At 42.6% G+C, this 26,740-nt stretch overlaps 1 protein-coding gene across 4 annotated transcripts; it reads left to right on the top strand.

The window, feature by feature from the left end:
* The first annotated feature begins 5,581 nt into the window (after positions 1–5,581).
* Positions 5,582–25,733, top strand: PTHLH (parathyroid hormone like hormone). Of its 4 annotated transcripts, none has more exons than XM_067010640.1 (5): positions 5,582–5,596; positions 13,257–13,531; positions 14,033–14,155; positions 20,362–20,784; positions 25,251–25,733. In XM_067010640.1, the coding sequence occupies exons 3-5, from the start codon at positions 14,055–14,057 to the stop codon at positions 25,258–25,260; spliced, it is 534 nt and encodes a 177-aa protein (XP_066866741.1). In that variant the 5' UTR covers positions 5,582–5,596; positions 13,257–13,531; positions 14,033–14,054; the 3' UTR covers positions 25,261–25,733. The 4 variants fall into 4 exon arrangements, with proteins under 4 accessions (XP_066866741.1, XP_058937556.1, XP_066866743.1 ...); XM_059081573.2 differs by lacking the exon at positions 5,582–5,596 and adding an exon at positions 8,567–8,666; XM_067010642.1 differs by lacking the exon at positions 5,582–5,596 and adding an exon at positions 8,567–8,666 and having other exon boundaries at positions 13,257–13,515; positions 25,251–25,727.
* The last annotated feature ends 1,007 nt before the right edge of the window (positions 25,734–26,740 follow it).

The raw sequence follows: 26,740 nt of genomic DNA, 5'->3' as shown, positions 1-26,740 counted from the left end.
ATTCATGACAAATACAGATGAATATAGCCCTCATTGCCTAAGCAAATGTAGCAAAAATTGGAAGCCAACAGATTGTAATTCAGAGCTCCTTCCTTTATATAGAGCCTGTGGCTTTGCCTTTGTCTGTTTCTCTTTGGTTTAATGTTAGATAACAATGAGGTTTCTTTGAGGAGCGTTTAGGAGAACCTAATGAATGAGCAATATTCCCAAGGAGACTTGCACAGTACAATATGCTGAAGGCTGACTGAGTGACACCAAGGAAATTTCTCCTCTTGAAATTGCTATAGCACTCATCTTTCCCCCTGATTTTCAATATTTGTACTTCAATGATGCTCTAATTATTTGAGCTTCATCCTTTAAATCAAGAATATGACACCTTATTAAACATAAGGTCGTCTGATGTCTCTTTTAAAAGCAATACTTAAGGTCACGAGGTTCTGTTATCTCCAGTTTATAATATGAAAGTAGTTTCTACTATCCTTGGTTCTCTACTGAAAATTTTGCCAACTTTTATTCTCCCAACAGCTTCTATTAGAGCTTGAGATAGGCCCCATTCAAACACTGTTCTTGCCAAGAACTCTAGGCCAAGATCTATGATGGCTGAGCAAGACAGCAACTGTGATTTTCAAGTCCTGTCCAATGATATGCTTTTTACAGGCAATGTTGCTTGCATTTTAGGTTTTAACTTATTGGACCATGCAGTAGCCTTTCTTGACGGGATTGAAAAATCACTCAATAACAAGGTTTCATGCATTCACAGATGTCTGAACCTCCAGTGAGAGGTAATACGTAGGATTATAAGAGACAGGATTTATAGATCAGATTTATTTTAGGTTTTTAATATAATTCTTCATTCTACTGAATTAATGTAGCAAGTATATTAAGCTCAAAACTCCATGGTGAAGTGGAAGGCTATTGCTCAAAGCTATTGCAAGGAAAATGTAGCACTTAAACCACAGCCATGACAGGTCATTTGAGGGGAAAATGTGGCTTTTAAAAATGACTGAAAAATGCATTCAGAGGCATTATTATACAATTGGATGTGGCAGTCAGGGAAAGAGTGGGGAACTGACTCAGGTATGATTCTAATCTGCCCAGCTCATCTGCCATGACGATAATATGTATTTACTTACTGTAGGAAAAAAAGACAAATTCAACATCCTTAAGGCTTTGGTTGATTAATGATTCAGCTATGATGGAACCACCTAAAGGACAATAGCCAGTCTTTCCCATTAGCAGGAATCCTTACTTGGGTGTGGTAAAATAACATTCTCCACTTTAGCTGCATGATCTGATGATAGAGACTGCTCTAATTGTGTTATAGTTTGGGAGGTAAAATGAATGCACACAGAAATGAAAATAGGACGTGCCTTTGATGGTAAAACTAATTCATTTCTGGGCAAGTCTAACTTATCATTACGTAGGATATTTTAAAAGATTATTGTGTTTAAACTGACATTATTTCCATTTATCAGTAATCCTCTAGTATATTGATATAAGATATTAATAAGTATGTGGCAAAGTGAAGAAAATTGCCAACTCAGGGTAGAAATCTGTCTTATCAGAGAAATATGCATATATGTATAGGTACCAGGATGTGTATTTAGGGGAAAAGTATTTGTACATTTTAATCTTCATTTATTCTTTCACTCTTTGCAGTATTTATTGACTTCTTACCACGTGCAAGCATTGCTCTAGATTCTGGAGGTACAACAAAAACAGACAAAGATCTTGGCCTTCACACAGTTTGCATTTATTCCACTGGAAGAAGACAGACCATACACAATGTGAGTAAAATATTTCCTATGTCAAAATTCAAAGATTTATAATAAAGCTGTCAAATGTTTAGTAAACAAGAAGTAAGAGATTCACAGTTCTGAAGAGATTGCAAATTCCACATCATCATTGTAACCCCAGCACCCAGCAAAGTGCCTGACCTAGTAGACGTTTAAGAAATATTTATTGAATGACTGAATGAACAAACGAACAGACTTCATGTTCTCTGACAATAGCCCTGACACTATATCACAACCTTGTACTAGATTTTCTTTTTTACCTGCTTACTTCCAAAAAAGATTTGAAGTAACTTACAACAAAAAGAGAAAGAAAGTAGCCCAAGCAATAGAGGAAGAAATGTAGCCATGGCATATAGTTTTTTAAAAAAAACAAACACGTCTTGGACATAGTCGGTGATAAATAGCTTAAATGAAAGTATCTTTGATAGCAATTTCCCAAAAGATACATACATATTTTTCACATGACTTTCAAAAATATATATTATGCCCCTTAACAAAAGCTGAAATTGGCAGGTCCAAATATGATGTTGAAAGGAAAGGGAAAGAAATTATCTTGAATAAGGCAATTCTATGGGCACCGGAGCAATAATCCAATGCATGTGGCTTTCTTTAAAGTTCTAAGAATAGAACTTAGCATAAAGTAGAACCTCAATAAATGTTGGCATAAGATCATCAGATAAGGTTGATTCTTGAACTATTTCTGCAGTGTGTAATAAGATCATGTCTTCAATGGGGGAGGGGGGAAGAATGCTCTTCTTTTCATTTTGGTCTGTAGAGTTAGAGCATCCTACAGTTTGCTTTCCAGTGAAGATGTTCAGCTTCTCAATAACCCTTGATGGAAAAATGGTCCTTCTCAACCTCTTCAACTAAGTGCATAGCTTTCAGGAACCTACATGGATGGGTGAGAGAAGATAACAGTTGCCTAGCTGGTCACATTAGCCAAATCAACCCTTACAGATCAGTGGATATGAGATGTGGCAGTTAGATCCTGTGTCATACTAGAGGGGACCATAGTGTCAGTCAAAACCAAATTCAAATCTCAGTCCTAGTAATTATTTACCCTAGTCAAGAAAGGTAGTGCTGCAATCTATTGTGAATGAAATAATGCTCTTTGAAGTCATCACAGTCCTAGGTATAGGAGCTCAATAATATTTGTAATTACTGTTATTGAATGTAGATAGCATCTAGGCTATTTTGGAGACTTGATTTCTGGGATATCAGCAGGAAGGAAATTTAGGAAAATCATATGGTGAGGTGAAAAGAATAGGCTTCATGAGGCTTTGGAATATGAACTAGATAGGATCTTTAGATAAAGTAGTCATCTCAAAAAGGGGATGGTGTTGCTTACACAGAGGAGAACCACTGGGAACTTTTAGATGGTGAAAAAAAGATATTAGATAGGATAACATAAATTGAAGTCAAACTGGTCTACCCAAGTCCAGATCAGCAAAGACTAAGGCTCCTATGGCATCCTGCCCCTCCCTCCCTCAGTGTGGGAAGGAGTACAAGACATTGTTTTCAACCAGCATACAACACAGCTCATTCCTTTCTTTGAAAAAGGTCTGAAAGTTAACATGGAAAGGAAGAAAAATACATTACCATGTCTTATGGGCTATGGGAATATAATGGGGTGGCCATGGGTGTTCTTAATGACAAAGAAACCCTTCTTTAATTTCTTTTTTTCTTCCATTCTCCCCTTTCCCTCCATCTTCCCTTCCTCTTCCTTCCATCTATTTTCTCTTTTATTTCCTACCTGCTTCTACAAGGGTCTAAAACAGAGTGATTTCCTCATTGTTATTCGCCACTGGATTCAGGATAAATCAGGTGCTAAAAGATGGTGTTCAGACTTCAGTTTGCTTGATTAGACCTGATATATTTTTCATTCTCCTTTTCCACATTTCCTAATGTAAAAAAGTGGAGCCTTCAGATGAAAACTAGAAGGGTCATCAAGACAAGTTCTCCCATTGGAGAACAGGAAACTAAACCTGTGATGACTGTGAATGAACTCTCTGAGAACCAGATGAAACTCACAAAAATAGAAACCAGATGTAAGCAATCATGAATCCAGGGCACTACACTGCCTCCAGTTTATTTTTAGCAGAAATGTTATTAAAGTCTTTTTCAGTACCATAATTAATTTTCAAGGATCGTCACTAACGTCATAGTGTAAAATGGGACAAGAAAATTTTTGCATATAAGGTTTAGTGGAAAATGTTGATTTTTAAAGTAGTTTGCTGTGTGCTTGGTGGTGGTGGTGGTGGTTTGTTCTATGGTTTTTAGTTTTCCCGGTTTGACCTAGGAATAAGGAATCTCTAACCAGAATGTAATTCATCTTTAGATAATAGTGTCTGTTTATATATTTAGGATGTGTCAACCTCCTCAAGGCTGGGAAGTATCATAGCCTAATATTATATTTGGCTTTCAAGTTTTGGGTATGCAACAAGAGGACCAACAGTCTTGTTAGCTAAAATCAACCCAAAGTATTAGAGTTTGGACATGAACTTGGCCTGCCCATGCCAGAAGGAATACAAGTACCTTCTTTCAGGCTCCGAATGAAATCATTAATTATGTCAGCAGCTCCAGCGATAGATCTGGAGACACTTTGCCCCACTTAGCAAACAAGCTACCTTCTCAACTGTTTAGAAGTCTGGGGAAGGTCTTAAAGATTTGTACTCACTGTACTTACACAGCCCTTTCTCCACAAATCCTGACTCTCCTTGACCTGGAGTCTCTTTGGTTTCACCACACCGGGGTTGGAATGAGATGAGGGAAATATGTGGTTGTGACGCCCAGACTGTGTATTATAGACCTAAAAGTACATCCTGGTGCACCTCGACAATGAAACCCTTTTAAAACGTGGGGTTTTGGGAACCATATCAACCACACTTGAGCTGCTACTCCATTTAAGGACATGCTAGGTCTTTTAAAGAGCAAGTTTAACTGCTAGAGACAGGTACACTTTTGCCTATTAAAAACAGCTTTACAAAGAATGTGACCTGTGTTTATAGGACAAAAAAAAAAAAAAAAAAATTATCCTTTCCACAAAAAGCGGCTTCCTTTTTTTGAACTGTGAAAAGTACCTTGGCAGTTCTATGACCAACTAACAGCTTAGCAGGATGAGAAGTAAAGGAGCAAAGGGCAACAAAATTCTGCTCAGGTCAGTTTAAATTTTCTTAACGTAAGTACCCCCACATAATAATTGATCTCAATATATTAGGATGCATCATGAGTCCACATTTTCCCCCTCATTTACCAGTCTCTGGGAAGTGAAGCACAAATGAAATGAAGAGAGAAATATCTTCAGGAAAGCAATACCATGCACCAAACATTAAGGAAAGAGAGACTTTTGAGATAGAATAACACACAGGAGGCCTCCCCCCAATCCACTGTGATTTTTAAAAGAAAATGCCTTACACAAAGTTTTCAGCTGCAGAGAAATGAGCTTTATATATGAATTTTGGGAAGTAGATCTAAAATAATTTTAAAATATGCTTTCATTTCTCAAAAGTGCAGGTAGAGGGCTTCCCTGGTGGCGCAGTGGTTGAGAATCCGCCTGCCGATGCAGGGGACACGGGTTCGTGCCCTGGTCCGGGAAGATCCCACATGCCGCGGAGCGGCTGGGCCCATCAACGGGAGAGGCCACAACAGTGAGAGGCCCGCGTGCCACAAAAAATAAATAAATAAAAATAAAAGCTCTTAAAAAAAAGTGCAGGTAGAAAGAACTACAATTCAATTTGATTCCACAGATATCTTCAGAAGACCTCCTCTGGCCTCATAGCAGTACTGAGCACATTGGGAAGGTAAGCAGAACACAAACAAGAGATCGATGGGCTTCCCTGGTGGCGCGGTGGTTGAGAATCCGCCTGCCGATGCAGGAGACACGGGTTCGTGCCCTGCTCCGGGAAGATCCCACATGCCGCGGAGCAACTAAGCCCGTGAGCCATGGCCGCTAGGCCTGCGTGTCCGGAGCCTGTGCTCCGCAACGGGAGAGGCCACAACAGTGAGAGGCCCGCATACCGCAAAAAAAAAAAAAAAAAAAAAAAAAAAAACAAGAGATCGATGGATTTTTTCTTTTTTCTTTTTAAGCTCATAAACAATTATACTGATTGAATACTTTCCTCTTGGAAGCAGAAAAAAATGGCTGGAAGTTTTAACAGAACTGCTGGCGGGAAGGATTAAGACCCTCTCTAATAAATGGATAAAAGAATGAGATCTTTTAAATCTAACAAGCTGTTGGGGAAAGTTAATTTTAAAAAAAATAATGAAACTGAAGGAAATTGGATGAACTTTAAAGGGGAAACTCTCAATTGGTATCAATATGGGACAAAGGAAAATGCTAAGCTACCAGTGGAGGTGGAGTTGGGGAGGATAGCTTCCTAAGTTACAGGAGCAGATAAAGAATAAAAGAATGAAGTCTATTTATATCTTTCTATTTTCTTCTCCTTTCATAGAAAAGAGAGTAAAGGGACATATAGAGGAAGACTAGCTACCAAAGAATTCACCAAACAAAACTAAACTTCTAAACTGCAAAACAATAATAATAAAATATTATTAGGCCAGTTTATTTCACACTTTTCAAGGAACTAGGTACACATTCAAGGCTTATTTTATTAATTTTTATAAATAGAGAAAAGGAAAGTAAAATGTTAATATCAATTTTATTGATATAAAGAAATACCCCATTTTCCCTCACTAATTATCTTTATTTTATAAATGCAAAAGCTGTGAAAATTGAATCATAATATCTTCTATTTTATATCAGGCATTCTCAGAGTTATTAATAAGCACACACACCCTTTTTTTTTTTAAGTACCGCACTACGATAAGAAAGAAGGGTAAAAGCAGCAAGCAATGATGTGTTCCAGTCTGATGTCTCGTTCAGAAACATAAGAGGTTCCATTATGTTCTGGATGTTAATTAAATATCCCCATAAGTACAGGCACAAAACTCAAATAAGAGTTATAAATGTTTACAATGTTTTTCTTAACTTTTTGTAGTATTTAAAGAAGTTTGTCACTCAAATGGAGATGGGACCTCTAATAGAGATAAGTAGGGGGGAAATTGCCAAGGGAAATTAAAAGACAAAAGGTAAGATGTGGTGATAATTAAAAAGGCAAAACATTCTCTGTCTTAAACATGTATAAGAGCTTAATTCGGTTCATAAAGATTTCTTCCTAAGGCCAGGTCACAAGAACCAGGCCCAACTGTACTTCACAGAGAATGGATCTACAACGTTGTAATATTACATGACAATTTCTTTGTTTCCTCCTTCCCTAAGAGTGGCAATCAGACACTGCTCAGGGCTCTGGGGAGTAATAAAGCAGTCGCTCCTCTGAACAATAATATTCTACAAAGGACCCCCCCCAACCCCCACCCCTCGGAAAGGAACTGACCGAAATCCCTGAGACTCCGGACAATCTCCCAGCGCCTTCACCACCCAATAGAAGCGGCGAGCGTCACCCCAGCGATACCACAGGGTCCAAAAGCGATGGTCAGTTCGTAGATGCTTTTAACCGTTCTGAGAAGCATAATAAGATCGGTGACTTGCTTCTCGCTCTTTTGAGACTAGCACCTTCGTGTAGGGAAGGGAGGTAGGCTGCTGGCTGGACCGACGTTTCTTAAAGTGCGTGAAGTGTCGCCTGAGGGGGAAAGACACCTCCGGGAAGGACCTAAAAGGAAACCCCCAGTTTGGACTCGAGAGGCTTTTCCCGTCTATCTCTGGAATTATGCCCCTGCGAGAGCGCGTCGCGGAGCTGTGCACGCGAACACGTCCCGCCGGTGCCCGGCGCACAGCGGCTCGGTGGCCGGCGGGCTGGGGCTGGAGGTGTGGCGGCCCCGGCGCGGGGGTCTGCGCCTCGCCCAGACGGCCCGGAACGCACGTCAAGGAGCCTTAAACACCATGGACAGCTCACTGGCTTCCCGGAGCCGCAGCCGCGCTGCTCCCGAGCTCCGCGGGAGCCACCAGCTAGGCTGATTCCTAAGCGCTGGAGAGGTGCCATGTGTTCCACGGTCGACACCCCCCGCGATCGCCAACAGCAACCACCGAGCAGCTATACATAGATAGAGCGGGCTTCAAGAATTAATAACCCGTCTCCTTGCCCTCACATCAGGCCTTTAAGGTGCCACCGGATTCTAAGAATCCGACGGGGAGACTCGGCAGAGAGAGCTTTGTTCCACGTCCCTTCACTTCCTCCCTCGGGCCCGCGCCGCCCCTCCCCGCGCCTTGGCTTTGCCGATCGTGTTAAATGAAAGAAAGCAGACGGGCTCCGGGGCTCTGGCCGCGCCGAAGCGGACGGACACGCGGGAGGCGGGCCCGAGGACAGCGAGTCCCGGGGCCTCCAGGAGGAGAGATTGAACCTGCACAGCCCCCTGGAGACCGGACCTGGACCGGGACAGGCCGGGGGTGGGGTACAGCCGCCCCACCCCCACTGGGAACTTATTGTCACTGTCTGCCAGGGGCTGATGTCAAGTCTTGAGTCATAGATTGCCCAGGAGGGAGAAGGGAGGAGAGAGCCCTGCGAGGAGGAATTTCGCCAGTGCCTCGGACCCTGTCTTCGGGTCACACTGTTCCCGAAGCTTCCCTTCCCCTGCAGCCAGAAGCACGGCCCTTCTGGGAGGAGGGGGCGAGCTGGGCGGGCATCTCTGTACCGGGTGCGAAGCCATGCAGTAAACCTAGCCGGATGGGCGGAGCGCGAAGGCCTCAATTCTACCGCTGCGGACAGACAGAAGGATTCTGTGCTGCAGTCGGAGTCCAGATGCTGAGGAACAGAAGCCCAAGAACCCGGGGAACGTAGCTAGACCCTCCGAGGGCCTGCCAGGCCTCTAAATTTTCCATCAGGTCTGAGGTCCCCGGGAACCAAGCCTCCTCGGGTACTGTATTCGCAAGGGCGACCTAAATCTGTAGTGGGAGATGGGGGCTGATAAAGATGGTCCTGTCGTCTCACGCCTCTTCTAAGACCCGGGCCTCCTGCCATTTGGAGACACACGCCTCCCCTTCCTGCGCCCAGAGCGCAACTACCAGGCCGGAAGACCCCCAGAGAGGGAAGAGCTTGACTTTCACGTTTGCTCTCCTGCGGCCTTATTTCTGACGGGAATCCCAGTAAGGGAAGGCAGGGCCTGAGCACATCGTAATCACAAGCTCAAGCTAAATACACACACCCTGGTGAAGTGTGGGTGTCTGGATGCCTTTCTGCCTGAGAGGATGGGTACCCTAGTCCGGTGCTGCCTTGTGCAGAGCTGAGAGCTGGTCCAGTCTGAAGGGGCGGGGGATGGTGTTAGGGATGTAAACTGCTTCCGAGGTCCTGCAGATTCCCGATTCCCGGGGGCAGCGCCTTCCAGACAACAGGGCTCAAATTTTAAGAAAGGAGGACTCTGCTCGCCGGAGAGCTGGGTCCCTGCCAGGAGAGCTGCGTGACATGCCCGAGATCCGTTTCAGATGGAGGGGTTGTTGTCTGAACCAGGTGGGACCTGGAACTCTCCCTGTGGTCTCGCACAAGTCCAGAGCTGCCTGCTTCAGGGAGCCAGGAACTGGGCCCTGCCAAGGGCATCCAGCAGGCATCAGTCCAGGATATCAGGACTCTTGCACTACACCACCATTTTCTCTCTCTCTCTGTCACACACACAGGCACACACACACACACACACACACACACACACACACACACACACACACACACACACACACACACACACACACACACACACTCTCTCCATCCCTGGCCAGAAGACTCCTTCTCAGTCATGTTTTGATGTTCACAGGTTTGGGAGGTTGCACCACTGCTTGACCTTGGAGAACTTGTTGGAGACCCCCCTTTCTTAAAGACCTTCTCATTTCACATTGGTTTGGGCCCTCCAGGAAAACTGCCTCACCGGTGGGCTTTCTGGTCCTCTTTGGGGAAAGCTGAACATTGCCCAGAAAGTAGGGAAGGGCCAGGAGGGTATGAGACCCACTTTGCCAATAAAAGAATCCCATCAGCTTGATGATATCTAGGCGCTTCTCCCTGAGGCAGCCCCACGCAGGTTGGCAGCCAGTCCTGTTCCTAGAGAAGACAGCCCCAGATTGAGTCCTATCCTCATCTAACTATAAAGAGATTTAATAATGAAACACACCCTTTCCTGCCCCTATGTGGGATTTAAAGGCATTACTTCCTTTTTTTTTGCTACCTCGAGGTCATCTCTCAAGTCCCAATCCAGGCAATGGTTCAAAGTGATTTGAACCATGTTCTAATGTAATCAAACGATAACTTTACATGAGCTAATTATGCAAACTTCTTTATGCAAACAAAGAAAAAGATCAAGGGATGAGTTTTGTTGTTTGGTCTCATAGAATTTTAGAGATATAGCTTGGACCAACAGATGGGCAAATGTTAAATTTGGATGTTTATTTGTAATAAGATAAGGGAATTTCTGAGCCCAGGTGCACTGTTTAAAGAGCTGCAGGTGTTTTCTTTCATTTGTATGCTTGCTTGCTTGTTTTCTGAGACAAGGAGGGGAAAAGGGAGAAAGATGAGGAAGCTAAACCTAAATGCTAGGATTTTTTTGGTTTTTTTCCCTAAATTGCAAGAGGAGATATCCCTGGAGATAGACATCAACTGGTTATATAAACATGAATGTAAGAGTAAAAGTGCACTTAGAAATTTAGAACATCTCTTTTTAAAATTGGGATATAATTCTGTCATTGGGGATAGGAAAGATGGAAGTCTGGGGCTTGCTCATGGGTTAGGCATTCGTGTAGTAGATCTCACAATGCTAATCTGTCTTCACATGGCAAGACTTCAGGTTAAAGGCAGGTCTTCAAATCCTCCTTTGCTAAGGTGCATTTATGTGATAGCAAGGCCTAAGCAAACATTCAGGCTCTGTTGGCACTTTTTCTATTCCTAAGCCTCAAAAAAAAAAAAAGAAAAAGAAAGAAAAGAAGGAAGCCTCCTAGTGTGGAGTCATCTCATTTGCAGTCATGTGTCCTCAGCATTATCATAGAGGTTACTCAATTATATTGAGAACTAGATTATGATGTCAGAAAATATCCTTTTCAGAAAAGTATATATTGAGGGTATATTTGAGGAGAATTTCTACTAAAAGTAATAAACAGGGTGGCTTTAGAAGAGGGACCTGCTTTCTAATAATTGCCTTGGGTGGGAACAGAAGGCTCCTTACAGGAAATTTTTAATTCATTTAAGACTTAATTTTACTTTTTTGAAAAAAAAAAATTATTTCTGGAAGAGACTGCTGAGAAGATCTCCCTCCTTTGGCCAGAAGAGCAGACAAGACTGTAAATCAAGGAAAAGGTGAAGTAATAAATTATGAGGAAAGCTTCAGTATTCCAAGTATATAAAGACTATTTATTTTTCCTGTGTCTATATTTTCTCTTTTTGTGAAGCAGAGGAAATTCTAAAAATATTTGATAGATGTTTTGCCATTAACATCAGAAAAGTGTGTGGGGGGAAAAGAAAGGAGGGAGGGAGAGGGGGTCAATTTTGTTTAATTAGTAGAAAAAGCAACATAAATCAAAGCAGTCTATTGAGGCCAGTCTTTAAATTAATGTTCTGAGAATATAATGAATTTATTTACAGTAAGTGATTTAATATTTTCAATCTGCTTTTTGTTTTAACCTTTTATTGGGGGGAGGATTGACTTTCTAAAGCCTGGGTAGTTTGAAACTTGGCTAAGTACCTTTGGGTTTTTCATTGTGGAAGCAAATATTATCATTTTAATGTTAAACAACTTGCAAGTATTACATGTTTCATTTGTGATTTACTTTTTTACAGATTTCCCCCTTCAGCTCTAACGATAAGGCTCCTGCGTCTTTTTGGAAAGAATTTATTATAAATCAGAAAGTGTTAGATCAAAGATTGACATTTATGAGTGCTGATACTTTGTCTTTTCATGCCATGCAAACAGGTCTAACATTTAGAGATTCTTAAACGTTCAAGGGATGTTGTGGAAATTCCCAGATTTCTTTTTAAGTTGGAGGAAGCCAAGTTTTGTTTTTTTGCTTACTTTTTATTTTTAAGTGTGAAGTTTAAAGCAAGCAAATGAGGGAGATAGCAGCTTCTGAGAAGGGGTGACACCCACCCAAACTAAGCAGCAAACGTTAGCTAAAGCTAGTTAGCTAAACAGCTAACAATGGGAAAAGGGAGCCGAGATGAGCGAGGGTCGGTGAGAGGGCGCTATTTCACCCAACCTTGGTAAAATCTGTGGAGCATCAGCCAGAAAACAGGCTTGATAAAGGTCAGGCTCCCTTAATTATCTCAAATCTCTCTATCACACTAGCCTTCCACAGAGTATTGAAACCTACCAGTGGGGTTGTCTGTCTAGAAGACAAACATCTCTTGAATGGCTCCCAACCACCCGGGTTCATTTCCGAAAGATAGAGGAGTCCGTGGGGAGGGCGTTCACATCCGCTGCAAGCCCTCCCTAGACGGTACTGCCCAGTAATTCAGAGCAGTCTTTCTTCCCCGCCCAACAGTTTTGGGAAAAAACCCCTGCTTTCCCTTCGCTTCTCGGAGGCAGAGTAGCTTAGAGCGATAGTTCCGCTGCTTTTGCAGGCTGAAGCGACAAGGATAGAGTCATCCTAGAATATGTAACAGGGGACGCGGGGTCGGCGGGGGGGTGGGGGGCGAGGAACAGAGTAGGTTATCGGGGAAAAGAGTGGGTTAGACTCCTGTCTGTGGGCGGACAGGAGTGCGCTCCCCAGGAGTTTTTGGCCGCCCTCTGCAATTCAAAAGGGGGTCTCCGTCCTGTGCGCGGGCTTTCCTGGACAGGCTCCAGATGTCCTCAGCTGTTCTGAGACAGCAAGAAATGCCATCTCGACCTGAAGTCTGAAACCGTTTTTACTCTTCTGTGCGAAGGAGTCCCCCCTGCCTAGTCAACACTCCCCGCTCAGCTTGTCCCAGGAAAGGGCCAGGGAGGAGGGTTCCCATCACGCTCCCGGAGCTCCCAAAGCGGCCTTAAGCTCCTAAAAGGCACTGGCCAAAGGCCCGCGACCTCGCCGCCGGGGATGCCGGGCGCCCGAGCTCTCCGCGCCGGCTCCTCGGCCTCCTTGCCGACCGCCCCCGGCGGCCTGGGCGCCCGCGGGGCTCGGCTGCAGCTGCGCGACGGGGGTCGTGGCTGCTCCGGGAGGTCCGCACGCCCTCGGGACCTCGGCTCGCAGATCCGCGGAGCGGTCCGGGGCCGAAGGAACCCGGCGGGAACGTGCGGATCCGCCCACGCCCCCGGCCCCGGGCTGGCGCGGCGGGGCCCGCGCTCCGGGGTGGGGCTCGGGGGAGCTCCGGGCAGCGCCGGGGGCCGCGGGGAGGGAGGGGGGGCTCCCCGTGGCCGGCGGGACGTTCCCGGCTCGGGGCTCCCCTCCGGTCGCTCCGGCCGCCCGTCGCCGCCCCCGCCCCCCGCGCGCCCGCGCCCTCGCTCGCCCCGCGCGCGTTCCTAGGGCGCCACCTCTTTGCGACTCGCTCACTTCTCCGGCAGGTTTGCCTGCGAGCGTGTGAACATTCCTCTGCTCGGCTTTCAACTCTCCTCCAACCTGCGCCGCCCGGCCAGCATGCCTCCCCGGTCGTGAAGCGGGGCCGCTGCTGCCCTGCCGCTCGCTCAGGCCGCCGCCGCCCCTCCGCGCCGCTGTTAACCCGCCCTCGCCGCCACCTGGCCCTCCTGATCTAACACGCACTTGAAACTGGTTCCCAGGGTGTGTGGAATCAACTTTCCGGAAGCAACCAGCCCACCAGAGGAGGTAGACAGACAGCTAGGTATATATATGTGGGTCTCGCTGCAAGTGGCTCTGGAACAAGACGGCCTAGTTCGCAAAGAAGCAGACTTCGGAAGGGGAAACTTTCTCTCTTTTTTTTAAGAAGGGGTTAGCCCTGCTCCCCGAACCCAAGATACCGCCGGCCAGATTAATTAGACATTGCTGTGGGAGACGTGTAAACACGCTGCTCATCATAGATACATATATAAACCCATTTCATTTTGGTTATTATTTCGGAGGAGGCGCCTCTGATTTTTCTTTTTCTTTTTTCTTCCTCTTTTTGGTCCCTTTTTGCCTGTGTGGTTTGGAAAAAGCACAGTAGTTTGTTGCTAAATAAGTAAGTGCCGAGAGGCTCCAGAGAAAGTTTTTTTCTTCCTCTTTGCAACTTGGGGGATGCCCGTGAAGAGGCTATTTGAGAGCAGACTGAAGGGGCGCAGCGGGGTAGTGCGGGGAGATGGAGCTGCCGGACTGACACTTCGGGCCCCTTTCCTCTCCGTTGCAGGTCCCCAGAGAGAGAGGATACGATGCTGTGGAGGCTGGTTCAGCAGTGGAGCGTCGCGGTGTTCCTGCTGAGCTACTCGGTGCCCTCCTGCGGGCGCTCGGTGGAGGAGCTCGGCCGCCGACTGTAAGTGCCCGGTCCTCCCCAGGGCGCCGGGTGAGGGCTGGGGAGTCCAGGGGGAGAGGCCACCAGGCTGGGGCGCTGCCCAGGGCTCGCCGCGGTCACTGATGCTTCTCGCCCGACTTGGAGAGCGGAGAGATCCGCTACCTGCCCGGGGCTGAGCCCGGCTCCTCAAACCCGGCGGGAGAACTGGTTGAACCTCAAGGGGACACAGGCAGGAGACAAATTTTGTGTGTTTCCGTGAGAGGGAGCGTTTTACAGAATATCCTCTAGGCAAAATCTCCTTTCGTGAAAAAAAAGGGTTACTTTCAGGACCTGGTGGGAAGATATTGAAACTGTGAAGATTGCAAGAGACTTAGGTAACTCGGAGGAAGCTGAGGGATCCAGGCGACGTTTATCTGTGTGCACTTGGATAGGTACATACTGCATGTGGGTGGCAGGGTTTGCGTGAAAAGCAAAACCTTTACATCTAATTGTATTATGAATGACATAATTTTAATCATATAAAATGGACCACATTACATAATGTAGGCATATTATATAATGAAGTAGTAACAACTTTGCAATGGCACGACTCCAACATTGGTATTGATACCGTTCAAGAACGCTAGAGTGCTTGATTCCAAAATGAATATTAGGTGTGGAAACTTTTTTTCCCCCTTGGAATTATTGCTAACAGCTCTTTAATCTGGAGTCAAATATTTGCACTGTAGACTGAAAACTTGTATCTTGGCATTTTCGTTTGGTGATTCTTTAAGGATAATTTTGACTTTAAAATAATCATACCTCAAAGCACACCAGAGAAATAACACCATGTTGTGTGCCTGAAAAGTTGTAAGAGTGGGCGAGTACACTAGCTTAATAATCCTTTGGACCTAGCAGTTCATTAATGTGTGTAAGACCATCTTTGGGTGATCTTTAAGCTGCACTCTCGGTGTTCAGGATGGGAAAACCATAAAGTTTGAGAACTGAGACAAGTTTGCCGCTGGTGAAGGAATTACGGAGAACTTTTACACTAACAATAAAAATAGCAATATCTAATACTTACAATCAAGTTCCTGGTGCTTCCTTGTAAATTCCCAAGGGTGTACAAAAAGGCAACTTTTTATATGTGCCCTTGGTCTATTATTATTAAAGTAGAAAATCCTTAAATGAAATTACTTTAGACATGTCTGAACCTTGGCACCAAAATGAAAATCTATTATGAATCTCCTAAGGCAAATTGTGTAGAACATTGTGCTGAAGATAGAGCTGCATTGTATTCTTCAAATCAACATTTTGCTGATGTATTTCTGGAAATTGTATTGACTTTTTCCTCATTTTGAAACTTGTATTTAATTCAGTTATGTAAAATCCATATATAAATATAGACGAAGGCTAAATTTTTAAAAGCACACTTAAATGCTGTATTTATTTGGTCAAAAAATAATGACTTGGAACAGAGCCAATTTTTTTCTTTAAAGTTGCTTAAGAAATACCTGCTTTCTCTTTTGAGAAACAGTAAGTGGACCATGATTAAATCTACAGTTATGGCATAAAAATAGTGCTAAGTTAGTCCTAAAGGCTATTTTTAACTCTTTCCTTGTTGCACCTTGCAAAAGACACATCAGAAACCATTTAGCAGCCAGAGACTCTGTTATAGTTTTGTTTGTGGGTGAAATACAATATTGCAATTAAACACTCACACTCAGCAGAGGGTTATAAAACTACCACAAAACATTCTTATAGTTAATGGCTAATAGATCATCACATTACAGCCATGGTTTTTCATGGAGGCTGAAATCATCAGCAGATTAAAAGGTTTCATCAAATTATTGCAGCCAAATGGAGTTTAAAAAAACAAGTCATTATTTTTGCATTACCAAGTAACAGTAAATTTTGTGTGCTAGACAAAACATTAGTCTACTATTACGACAAATCAACCTAGTTTCTTGAAAGAAATTTTAACATATAATCAAATCATATTACTCCCAGATTACTTTTCACACCAAGTATTAGGGAAACTGCTTTAGATGTTTTCTAGCTAAGGGCTAACTTTTAAGGGAGAGGAAACTACTACAACAATAACACTTCCCAGGCCATGGGAATGTAGGTTGTGAACCTTCTGGACGTGTGAGTCCAAAAGGACTTTACTTAATGAGTCTAGAGCATGAGTAAGTTGGAGACCTGCAGACATTCTTGTCCAGATTTACGTGGCTTTCAGCAGGTGGCGGTCTTTGTGTTTAACTTAGAAAGAAAACCCCAGCAGATTCAGAAACCTAAAACATCATTGACTGATTTGCTTGGGAGCCAGACTGGGTCTATTCCACTTAGTGAAAAGCATAACTTTCGACTGAGTCATTTGGGTTGGAAGGGACTTCTGGTGAGTCATCTTAACTCTAACACCCTAACCCTGACTCTTCCGTGTACCACAGAACTTTTCTTCTCAAACCCAGATGCCTTCCTTAGGAGCCCAGCATCAGCACGAGCATGCCATCTCTTCCTGTGCTGAAAACGGAATTCCCATCACTCCAGCTATATCGCTATGCTCCATGAGAGCTCCTTAGAAATTTAATCTTCTTCCCTGAAAACTCCCTTGAGAGTGATTTTTTTTTTAAGGCAGAAGAGCTGTATTGTGACTGAATTCAGAGTTATCTGTGTTAAGCATCTCCTCCACATTTTTGCATTTTTAAATAATAATCAAAGGAGACCATGAACATAGCATACTGGTTTTTCCATGTTGGGTATGTAATAAATGTCATGTGAACCATTCTGCTATGCAATGTTTACAGACATATAAAGTAACAGACTGTTACTGAGGCCATATTTACAACTTAAGTACTTCAGAATTATCTAAAGTGAAAGCCTCCCTAATTGGAACGTGTTGCTCACCACCCGTGTACATCTAGTTTGTACGTGCTAGTCACTTACCCTTGTCTCAGTTAATGTCTTATTTGGAAAATCAATAGACCACTCCATGGACCTTATTTCTTGTTGACGATAAAGATACTATTATATTCCTGATCCTCTAATGTAGTTGCTCAATCAGAAATTCATTCCTCACACTATTTTAAATGCAGACATCTTTGAGCTAGTAAGTAAATTATGTAACAGAATTTCAGATTTAACATTTAAGAAAATCTGTGTTTTCTAATATATTAATAATTACCCCTAAAAGGCAGAAAGAATCTTTGTACCCCATGAAAGATGTACTATTTTAATCTGGACAAAGTTGTGCCACATTGTAGGCTTTTTATAAAACAGAGGATAGAATGATCACTCTATTTCCCATGAGAACCATCCCGGGAAAGAGCAGTGCCTGAGTTAGGAAGGCACCATGACTCACAGTTTGACAGGCCAGCCAGGATGACAGGAATATATGCCAGTCAGAGGAGGCATGAGCAACGGTGGCTTGATTAGAACAGACCAACTGTTAAAAGTTTTGACCCTGACTTAAGCTAGAATAGGCTGTATTATACATTTGGAGAACAATACAGATGGGTGGCTATCTGCCAGGAATTGAGAAAGTAATAAAAGCTCCAAATAGTATAATTGATCATACCTAAGAACTTCTTTCTTTCTTTTTTTTTTTTTTTTTTTTTTTTTTGCGGTACGCGGGCCTCTCACTGTTGTGGCCTCTCCCGTTGCGGAGCACAGGCTCCAGACGCGCAGGCTCAGTGGCCATGGCTCACGGGCCCAGCCGCTCCGCGGCATGTGGGATCCTCCCGGACCGGGGCACGAACCCGTGTCCCCTGCATCGGCAGGCAGACTCTCAACCACTGCGCCACCAGGGAAACCCCAGAACTTCTTTCTTTAACGTGACATTTTGCTAAAAGATACCTATTAAACTGTAATACTTGCAAGTATATCAGTCCTATTCTTTAAAAATGTTGACAATATAAATGTGTTGTAGCAAAGCCTCCAATTTGTAGGTTATTAAATGTTTCCAGGATACTAACTACTGCCACAAAGTAAGTGAATTTTAATCTAGTCACATGTGGTACCTTCAAAAAGGAAGAGAGACTCCTTCATGCCTCATTTAAACCTGGCTCCTGTTAAATTCCTTTCCTTTAAGTCATGTCTTTTTTGCACAAGCTTCATGGCTTAAAGTCAGTGCACACATTAAAATGCTGAAAGGAAGCTGGTGTTCTGGCTATAAGGTCCGGAGAAATGATGAGTGTGTTTTCATGCCTTACCCTTCTGGGACTCACAATATAACTAGACAATCTCTCATTCCCCCAGAGATAATCCAGACTAGGAATCCTGGTTCGTTATTCTGGTGATGAAAATGTACCTCTTGGGACAAGTTTGGTCTCCAAGGAAACTGATAAATTGCTGTCCATTTGCCCCTTGCCGTGGTGCCTACCACAGGCTCTTTATACCCTCCCTTTCTTGTTTCCTCAACATACACTTCATCTTCAGCAAGAGAAAGGGTTGAGGAAGTCAAAAAACAATCGTGGTTTTAGAATCAAAAGACTTTGTCTTTGGAGCCTGGTTCTGCCTGTTCTTATCACGTGAGCAAGTGTGAGGCCTTTCATCTCCTCGAGCCTCACTTTCCACATCTGTAAAATGAGGAGTGTGCTATTTATTATTGTCATGTTTCTCTGAGGAGCTAAAGTTGTATTAATGAAAGTAATAAGAGACCAGATAAATCTATCGTAGTGTCAGGGCAATGACAATATGTGGGATGCAACCCTGTGAAATACCTTCAGGTACTTTTATTTTAATTTTATTTTTTAAAATTTTCGGCTGCGTTGGGTCTTCGTTGCTGCACACGGGCTTTCTCTAGTTGCGGCAAGCGGGGGCTACTCTTCATTGCGGTGCGTGGGCTTCTCATTGCGGTGGCTTCTCTTGTTGTGGAGCATGGGCTCTAGGCACACAGGCTCAGTAGTTGTGGCTCGTGGGCTCAGTAGTTGTGGCTCGCGGGCTCTAGAGTGCTGGCTCAGTAGCTGTGGCTCACGGGCTTAGTTGCTCCGCGGCATGTGGGATCTTCCTGGACCAGGGCTCGAACCTGTGTCCCCTGCATCGGCAGGCGGATTCTTAACCACTGCACCACCAGGGAAGGCCCCTTCAGATACTTTTGAAAATGAGCCACCTTGGAGGGTTGTTTCAGTGGTAGAAATTAGAATTAGGTGCAGCATAGCTGTAGCAGACATCATATGACTGATTCATGTATGCAATACTTAAATTTGGTTAATAAATACACAAAGAATAATACAAGAATACATAAATGGACATTTAAACAAGAGTCGGGGTGTTAGCTAAAAGAATTGATAGAGAATTAGTTTATTCTTTTTCACTGTATTTTCATTAGAGTGTTGTTTAAATAGGAAAATCATATTTGTTTCTAGAGATATTTTTAAGACAAAGAACAAATAGAAAAGTGAATTTCTCAGTTAAGTACTAAGGATATTACTCTCTGAAATTCTAAATTTAAAAAAAAAAGACACACAGATGAACTAGAATGATCTCACTTATTTAAACACTCAAAGTCATTTTAAAGAGACCACCCACTACTTTACAGAAAATTATGCATGCTGTCTCTGACAGCTGGCCTTCAAATATGGTAGCCCATAGTCTAATATCAATCATGTTCAAATTCAGTCTGTTAGGTGGTTTCCTAGACAGGCTTCACAGCTCACTTCATCCTTCAGTCTTTGTTTGCTTTTACTAGTAGAGCTTGCTCTTCCTTGAGATTCAGTAGTAGTGTTATTTTCTCAACTGGGGAACGGGATGCATGCATGCACGCCTGCTCACACACAAGTAGGCCTGGGGTGAGTACTCAGGTGAAATCAGCCCCCTTTTTGTTTCCCAGACTAGGACACCTGGATTTATTTCCCCAGCACAACTCTGAAAAATGTGGGGAAAAAAGCCCAGTGGTTTCTGTCCATTTCTTTGAATAACTGAATCATAATAGTTTAAATTGAGAAGACAGCATAGAAATCTCAGAATCTGATCCTTTCCTTTTAAACACATGGGGCCCCTGAGGCCCAATAATGTTCATGTTCTCACCACGGTCACAGACCTAGGGAGCTGGAGCCTCCTAACAGCCGGCTCTTCCCTTCCGCTCTGGTCCCTTCCCTGCTCAGTCGGCTTGCAGCTCTTACAGCTTACTTTGTATCCTGTTTTGGATCAACTAGACAATTTAAAGGGCTTTCCTCAAGTCTTTGTGGTCTCTGCCACCTACTAAAATGTCATGGCTTCCCTCCCCGCCTGTTCTTTTTCCCTTAAAGCAAAAGAGCAGTGTCTGAACACCAGCTTCTCCATGACAAGGGGAAGTCCATCCAAGATTTACGGCGACGATTCTTCCTTCACCATCTGATAGCGGAAATCCACACAGCGGAAATCCGAGCTACATCAGAGGTGTCCCCCAACTCCAAGCCTGTTCCCAACACCAAGAACCACCCCGTCCGGTTTGGGTCTGACGATGAGGGCAGATACTTGACTCAGGAAACCAACAAGGTGGAGACCTACAAAGAGCAGCCACTGAAGACACCCGGCAAGAAAAAGAAAAGCAAGCCTGGAAAACGCAAGGAGCAGGAAAAGAAGAAGCGCCGAACTCGATCGGCCTGGCTGAACTCGGGCGTGGCTGGGTGTTGGCTGGAAGGGGACCACCTGTCTGACATCTCCGCGACAACGCTGGAGCTCAATTCACGGTAACCGGCTCCCGGGGCCCCAGCCCCTCCTCCGTGCCCCCAGGTGGGGTGTGGAGCCTCCATTCTGCTTTGGCTTGCACAGACCTAGAATCTCCCCCCTATCTGTCCCTCCATCAATGGCTCCACAATTTAAAAGCTTTTACAAAACCAAGATGGCTCAGGATACGGCCTGCCTTAAAGCAGTGTGCTCCTAGCCCTTCAACACCCAAGGGGGTTTAATCACCCTACTTCTTTCTCCACCAACAAACCCCGACACCAATCCTTTAGTGCTCTACTAACCCCTTTCATTTTTTCACTCAAGCTTTAGAAGCTAGTGCACCTTCACCATTTGTTAGAGAAACGTATTGATTTCTCTCACTCACCCCATGTCAAACTTTATGATTGTTTCTTCTTTCTTTCTTTTTTTTCACTCCAAGGGAGAACGCAGAAGGCTTTGATATGACCTACAAACAATACCGAAAAATATCTTACCATAAACAGTTCTCAGCCGTCCACATTTTAAAATTTAAATTTAATTAAAATTTAAATATATTTTCATTTAATTAAATTTAAAATTTTAGACACAGACTTTAAATTTATTTAATTAAATTTAACTCTGGTTTCTACCAGTTCATGAAACAAAAATCATGATTTCTGAAAATTTTTAAGTATAGACTTGGGTTATAAGATATAAGTTTTTCTCATGTATCTATTTGTCCACTGCCAGTTGAAATACTTCCTCTAGGGCATTATAGTAGGAATAATAAAACCACATCTATGTGGCTTGTTTATTCTTAGCTCATAGATGCTCATATGCGCAGACTTTGGAGCCAAAACCCTTAGGTTCAAGTCTTGGGTCTGAACTCATTAAAGCTCATACCGTTGGGCAAGTTCCTTGGTCTTTCTAAGACTAACTAACTCCCCTCTTCGGTGAAATAGATAGTACTTGGGCCAACCTCACTGGGTCAGGTGAAGATTAAGTGAGATTCCATGGATTTATTATTTGGGTGCTTTTAGATTTCGTTCTGGTTGTACCATCCATCTATCTATCCATCTGTCTATCTATCTATCTACCTATGTGTGTTTCCGTGAGGCAAAAACGGGGCAAGCGTTAATCTCATTTTATAAAATAGAAAACAAAGGCCTTCCACAGTTAAGGCAACTGAGCAGACCTGGGAACTGGGATAGGTGGTCCTCAGAACTGCCTTTATTTCCTTTCCTGACGCTTAGGCCAGTGCCGTGTTAGTGCTGCTTTCTACCCCTGCATTTCCGCTGATGGGATCTTATTTGGTTTTTACTTTTCAGTCCAGCCTTTCTGTGGGGTTTGAAAGAAAGAGGAAAACAACACAAGAATGCATCATAGGCAGTAATGATCTCATTATTTAAAGAGTCTCCTGTTACTTCTCCAATCCTTTCCCCTGACTAGTAGAGATAGTATGATAGAGTGATGTGTCAAAGGGGATTTTGAACCTTTTTACCATCACTTCTCTCTTCGAGTTACGTTGACAAAACCCATCATTCAATAGCATATAAATAATAGTTATGCTGGCTAAATAGTACAGCTTCAGCAATCCATAGGCAGTGGCACTAGAGGAGTCTTTAGCATAGTGAATGATCTATTCTGCAGATATCTAATGGGTCTATAAGGGGTAACAAACCCCATATATCTTGGCTAAATGCACACATTCAGTGTATTTTAAGATATGATCCTAATTGTACATATTTATAACTAATGCAAGGGTTTTACTTTATTGCCAGAACCTATTTTTATCCATTTTATATATATATAATATATATGTTATAAAAACAGAAGTAGAAATACTTTTTAATGAATTCTATTCATTTAAAATTTGCAATGCTCAAATATCTGGAGAATTGAAAACCAGCCCTCGTCAATTCTTATCCCAAAGGTGTCTCTAAGTTAAAGCAGATTTAGTAACCGTATGCTAACGCACATATATGGAATCTAAAAAAACGGTACTGAAGAACCTAGGGGCAGGACAGGAATAAAGACGCAGACGTAGAGAATGGACTTGAGGACACAGGGAGGGAGAAGGGTAAGCTGGGACGAAGTGAGAGAGTGGCATGGACATATATACACTACCAAATGTAAAATAGCTAGCTAGTGGGAAGCAGCCGCATAGCACAGGGAGGGGAGATCAGCTCCGTGCTTTCTGACCACCTAGAGGGGTGGGATAGGGCGGGTGGGAGGGACGCTCAGGAGGAAGGGCATGTGGGGATACATGTATACATATAGCTGATTCACTTTGTTGTACAGCAGAAACTAACACAACAGTGTAAAGCAATTATACTCCAATAAAGATATTTTTTAAAAAATAGATTTAGTAAAAATTAGGCAGTGCCCTAATCAAATCCAGACTTAGGACTGAAAGAAGTAGAATACTTCTGCTTCTCCTTTCTGTTCCCTGGTTCTGAGGGATGTTCATGGAAAGCACTGTTCATTTGGCAGCCAGATGTTGGCATTCTCCCAATACAATGCAATAGAGGTGTAGAGAAGAGTGGGGAAATTCAGGAGTGTACTGATGAGAACATATGGGGTTGTGCAAATTTTGTAATCCAACTAGAATCTTTTCAGAATAACTATTTTCAAGATTTGTAAGCAACCAACCTTTTATTAATGTCCTCTCTTTAATCTCTTTGCATTATTATACTATGATCTAAGAGGCCAGCACGGACTTTATTATACTATATAATAGTGGTGGTATTTCTTAAAGGAAACTATTGTGCTAACACTATCTGGATCCTCTCACGTGAACCATTCAGTGGAAAATACATAGCTTTAAATTTTGGAATTTTTGATGTTGCAAAGGAGATGTCCAGTTACAGCAGAACTCCTTTAATTGAGACCATATAATTTGCCTTGGTAAACACTGATTTAGAAATAATATAAAAGCTTCTCAGTACTCAGAAGAGCTAGAGGTCTAAAGTGTTGTCATACTCATATGTGTAATAAACGTATACATATACTTTTAGGTCATGGTATATATTTTACCTGACTGTTCCACTACATGCCTTTGTTAAAGGGAAATCAGAAGGAAAGATACCAAGCAAACTGGCTGGGCGGGGTGAAACGTAATTAAAAGATCTTTTCCTTGGTCCTTGGTCCTTTAATTTATTTCCTTTTTCTTTCCTTCTGAGGAAATAATTGTTCGAGACTATTCATTCCCTCCTTGCTTGGGTTACGCTTAAACTCAATTCACTAAATACCATTTAGTACCAAGACATTTAAAAATCAGAACAGTAACACAAATTATTGAGTTTGACAGTTGCCTTTTGGACTTTATTCATAGCATCCATCCATATCCACCTACCATTTAAAATTTTAATCATAAACTGTGTTTTTTTCTCTGTAACTAGGAGCTATTTTATCATTCCAAACAAGACTCTTGGTGACGAGGTTAATTCCTTAAGACATTAAAACACCCTAAATGCTAAATTTGCTTTTCATTCTTCGAGCTGCACATAAAATTCCTAAATTGTCAAGAGTTTGCTTCTCGAGAGGTCTCACAACCATGCAGGTCTGCCATGTAAAACTCTGGCTATTAATGCAGTGACACAGCCAATCAGATTCCATTCCGTAGTTGTTTCCTTGACACCAATACGTATTCCCTGAAATAGACCACACAGAGAGAAGAGAAAAGGAGAGAGAAAAGCAGAGAAAAAGTCACTAGCTCATCTTAAAATACTGTCATTACAGTGTTTAGAAGCGTTCGAAAAGGTGTCAATCCCATGTGGTAACTTATTCTGGGTAATAAAACGAACACAGTGATGTGAAATATCGTTATTTTATACTTTTAAATTAATTGATTCTTATCCTCTAATTTAAAATGGGCTTTCCCAATCTCTAATGCAAGATTCAGTCAAAAAACTAGCAGCAATTTTATCATAGTTTTGGCTTCAAAAACTAAAATCCAATGATAGTTTTATTCATTAGTGTTTAAGGACAGCTAAAGAAGGACAGATATCATCAAATCATCAACCAAACATACTTTGTTTAATTACACATCCTTCTAACCTTTACCCCAAATCACACACTCTACCCTCACAACAGCCCATTATTATCTTAGTGAGAGATTGGCCAAATGAGAACCTTAACAGAATAAGCAACCTTTGCATCACCTCTGTTGGGCATCACCGGGGAATAAACTTCTAAGCAAGGTGTATTTAATGATGTATTGTGCAACCTGGCCTTATTTCTGAATTCTCAAATTTGTCCCTTACCCATTTTCCTTTCTGCTCTACATTGACCATTTGATCAAATTAAAGACCCGGCCGGTAGCAGAGGTTCTAGAAAGTCAGGTGGATCCCACAATCACCTTCTGTAAAAGATATTTACAAGCAGTCCCCTGAATCTCTTTCTATTGTGATTCTATGTTCCTTAATTTACATCCTTTATTTTATGTCTCTTCATTTGTAAAGAGAATTAACCTGTTTTCTCCTCTTCTTTCCCTTCTTTCTCTTTACAGGCGGCATTGAAATTTTCAGCAGAAACATTCAGAAGACATATTGCAGGATTCTGTAATAATGAACATATGGAAAGTATTAGAAATATTTATTGTCTGTAAATACTGTAAATGCATTGGAATAAAACTGTCTCCCCCATTGCTCTATGAAACTGCACATTGGTCATTGTGAATATTTTTTTTTTGCCAAGGCTAATCCAATTATTATTATCACATTTACCATAATTTATTTTGTCAACTGATGTATTTATTTTGTAAATGTGTCTTGGTGCTGCTGAATTTCTATATTTTTTGTAACATAATGCACTTTAGATATACATATCAAGTATGTTGATAAATGACACAATAAAGTGTCTCTATATTGTGGTTGATTTTAATGAATGCCTAAATAATTATCCAAACTGATTTTCCTCTGCGCATGTAAAAATAGCAGTATTTTAAATTTGTAAAGAATGTCTAATAAAATATAATCTAAATTACACCATGACTCAGGAGGTGAATTTTATGTGTATATAGATATATCCTTTAAGACTTCTAGTAGAAGAAACATGATGTAATTTTTAACTGTATTTGAATATGGTCTTAAGTATAATATGTTTATATTGGTACAAATTCCAACATTTTCACATTAGTTTAAAACCACTTAAAATGTATTTTGTCTGGGCTTCCCTGGTGGCGCAGTGGTTGAGAATCCGCCTGCCGATGCAGGAGACACGGGTTCGTGCCCCGGTCCGGGAGGATCCCACATGCCGCGGAGCGGCTAAGTCCGTGAGCCATGGCCGCTGGGCCTGCGCGTCCGGAGCCTGTGCTCCGCAAAGGGAGAGGCCACAACAGTGAGAGGCCCGCATACCGCAAAAAAAAAAAAAAAAAAAAAATGTATTTTGTCCAATATTTAAGTTCAATTCAGCAGAATGGCTGAATTATCTAGACATCATTTTATGAAGTACATCCAATTCAAAGTGAAGAGTGGAGAGGGCAGAAAAAAAGCAGAGAAAAATCAGGAGAAAAAAAATTAAAGAAACTTAGTCCAGAGAGTTAACCAGAATTGAAAAACAGGAAGAGAGGCAGATCAGGAACTTTAAGGCCAGGGGTAAGTTTAATCAATGTAAAGTTTAATTTGAGAGAGCGTGCCCCTATTGGTCACATAATAAGCATAAAAGAGCTACTTGAGAATTCTACCTGTTAACCTTTCCTCCCAGAGAAAAGAGAGACTCAGGTTTGGGAGGTGTGTGACAATTCAAAAAGCTGTCACCGGTGAAGATAGCTTTCGTGGGACATACCAGTTCCAGGGACCAAGTTTGCAAACAGCATGGATGTAATGCCACATGCAATCCCCTTTCCACTTTGCATATCATCCTGGTTGTTCCTACCTCTATGTTCAGATGAAAACACAAACATCTTCCTTCTACAGAATCTTTTTCTTTATAGCTGAGAACTCATCCGTAAAAATCCAACACAAGAAAACAAAAAGCCTTTGAATCAAGCAAGCACAT

The sequence above is a fragment of the Kogia breviceps genome, chromosome 12 (assembly GCF_026419965.1).
Source record: "Kogia breviceps isolate mKogBre1 chromosome 12, mKogBre1 haplotype 1, whole genome shotgun sequence".
NCBI lineage: Eukaryota > Metazoa > Chordata > Mammalia > Artiodactyla > Physeteridae > Kogia > Kogia breviceps.
This window is presented reverse-complemented; position numbering and strand designations above follow the sequence as displayed.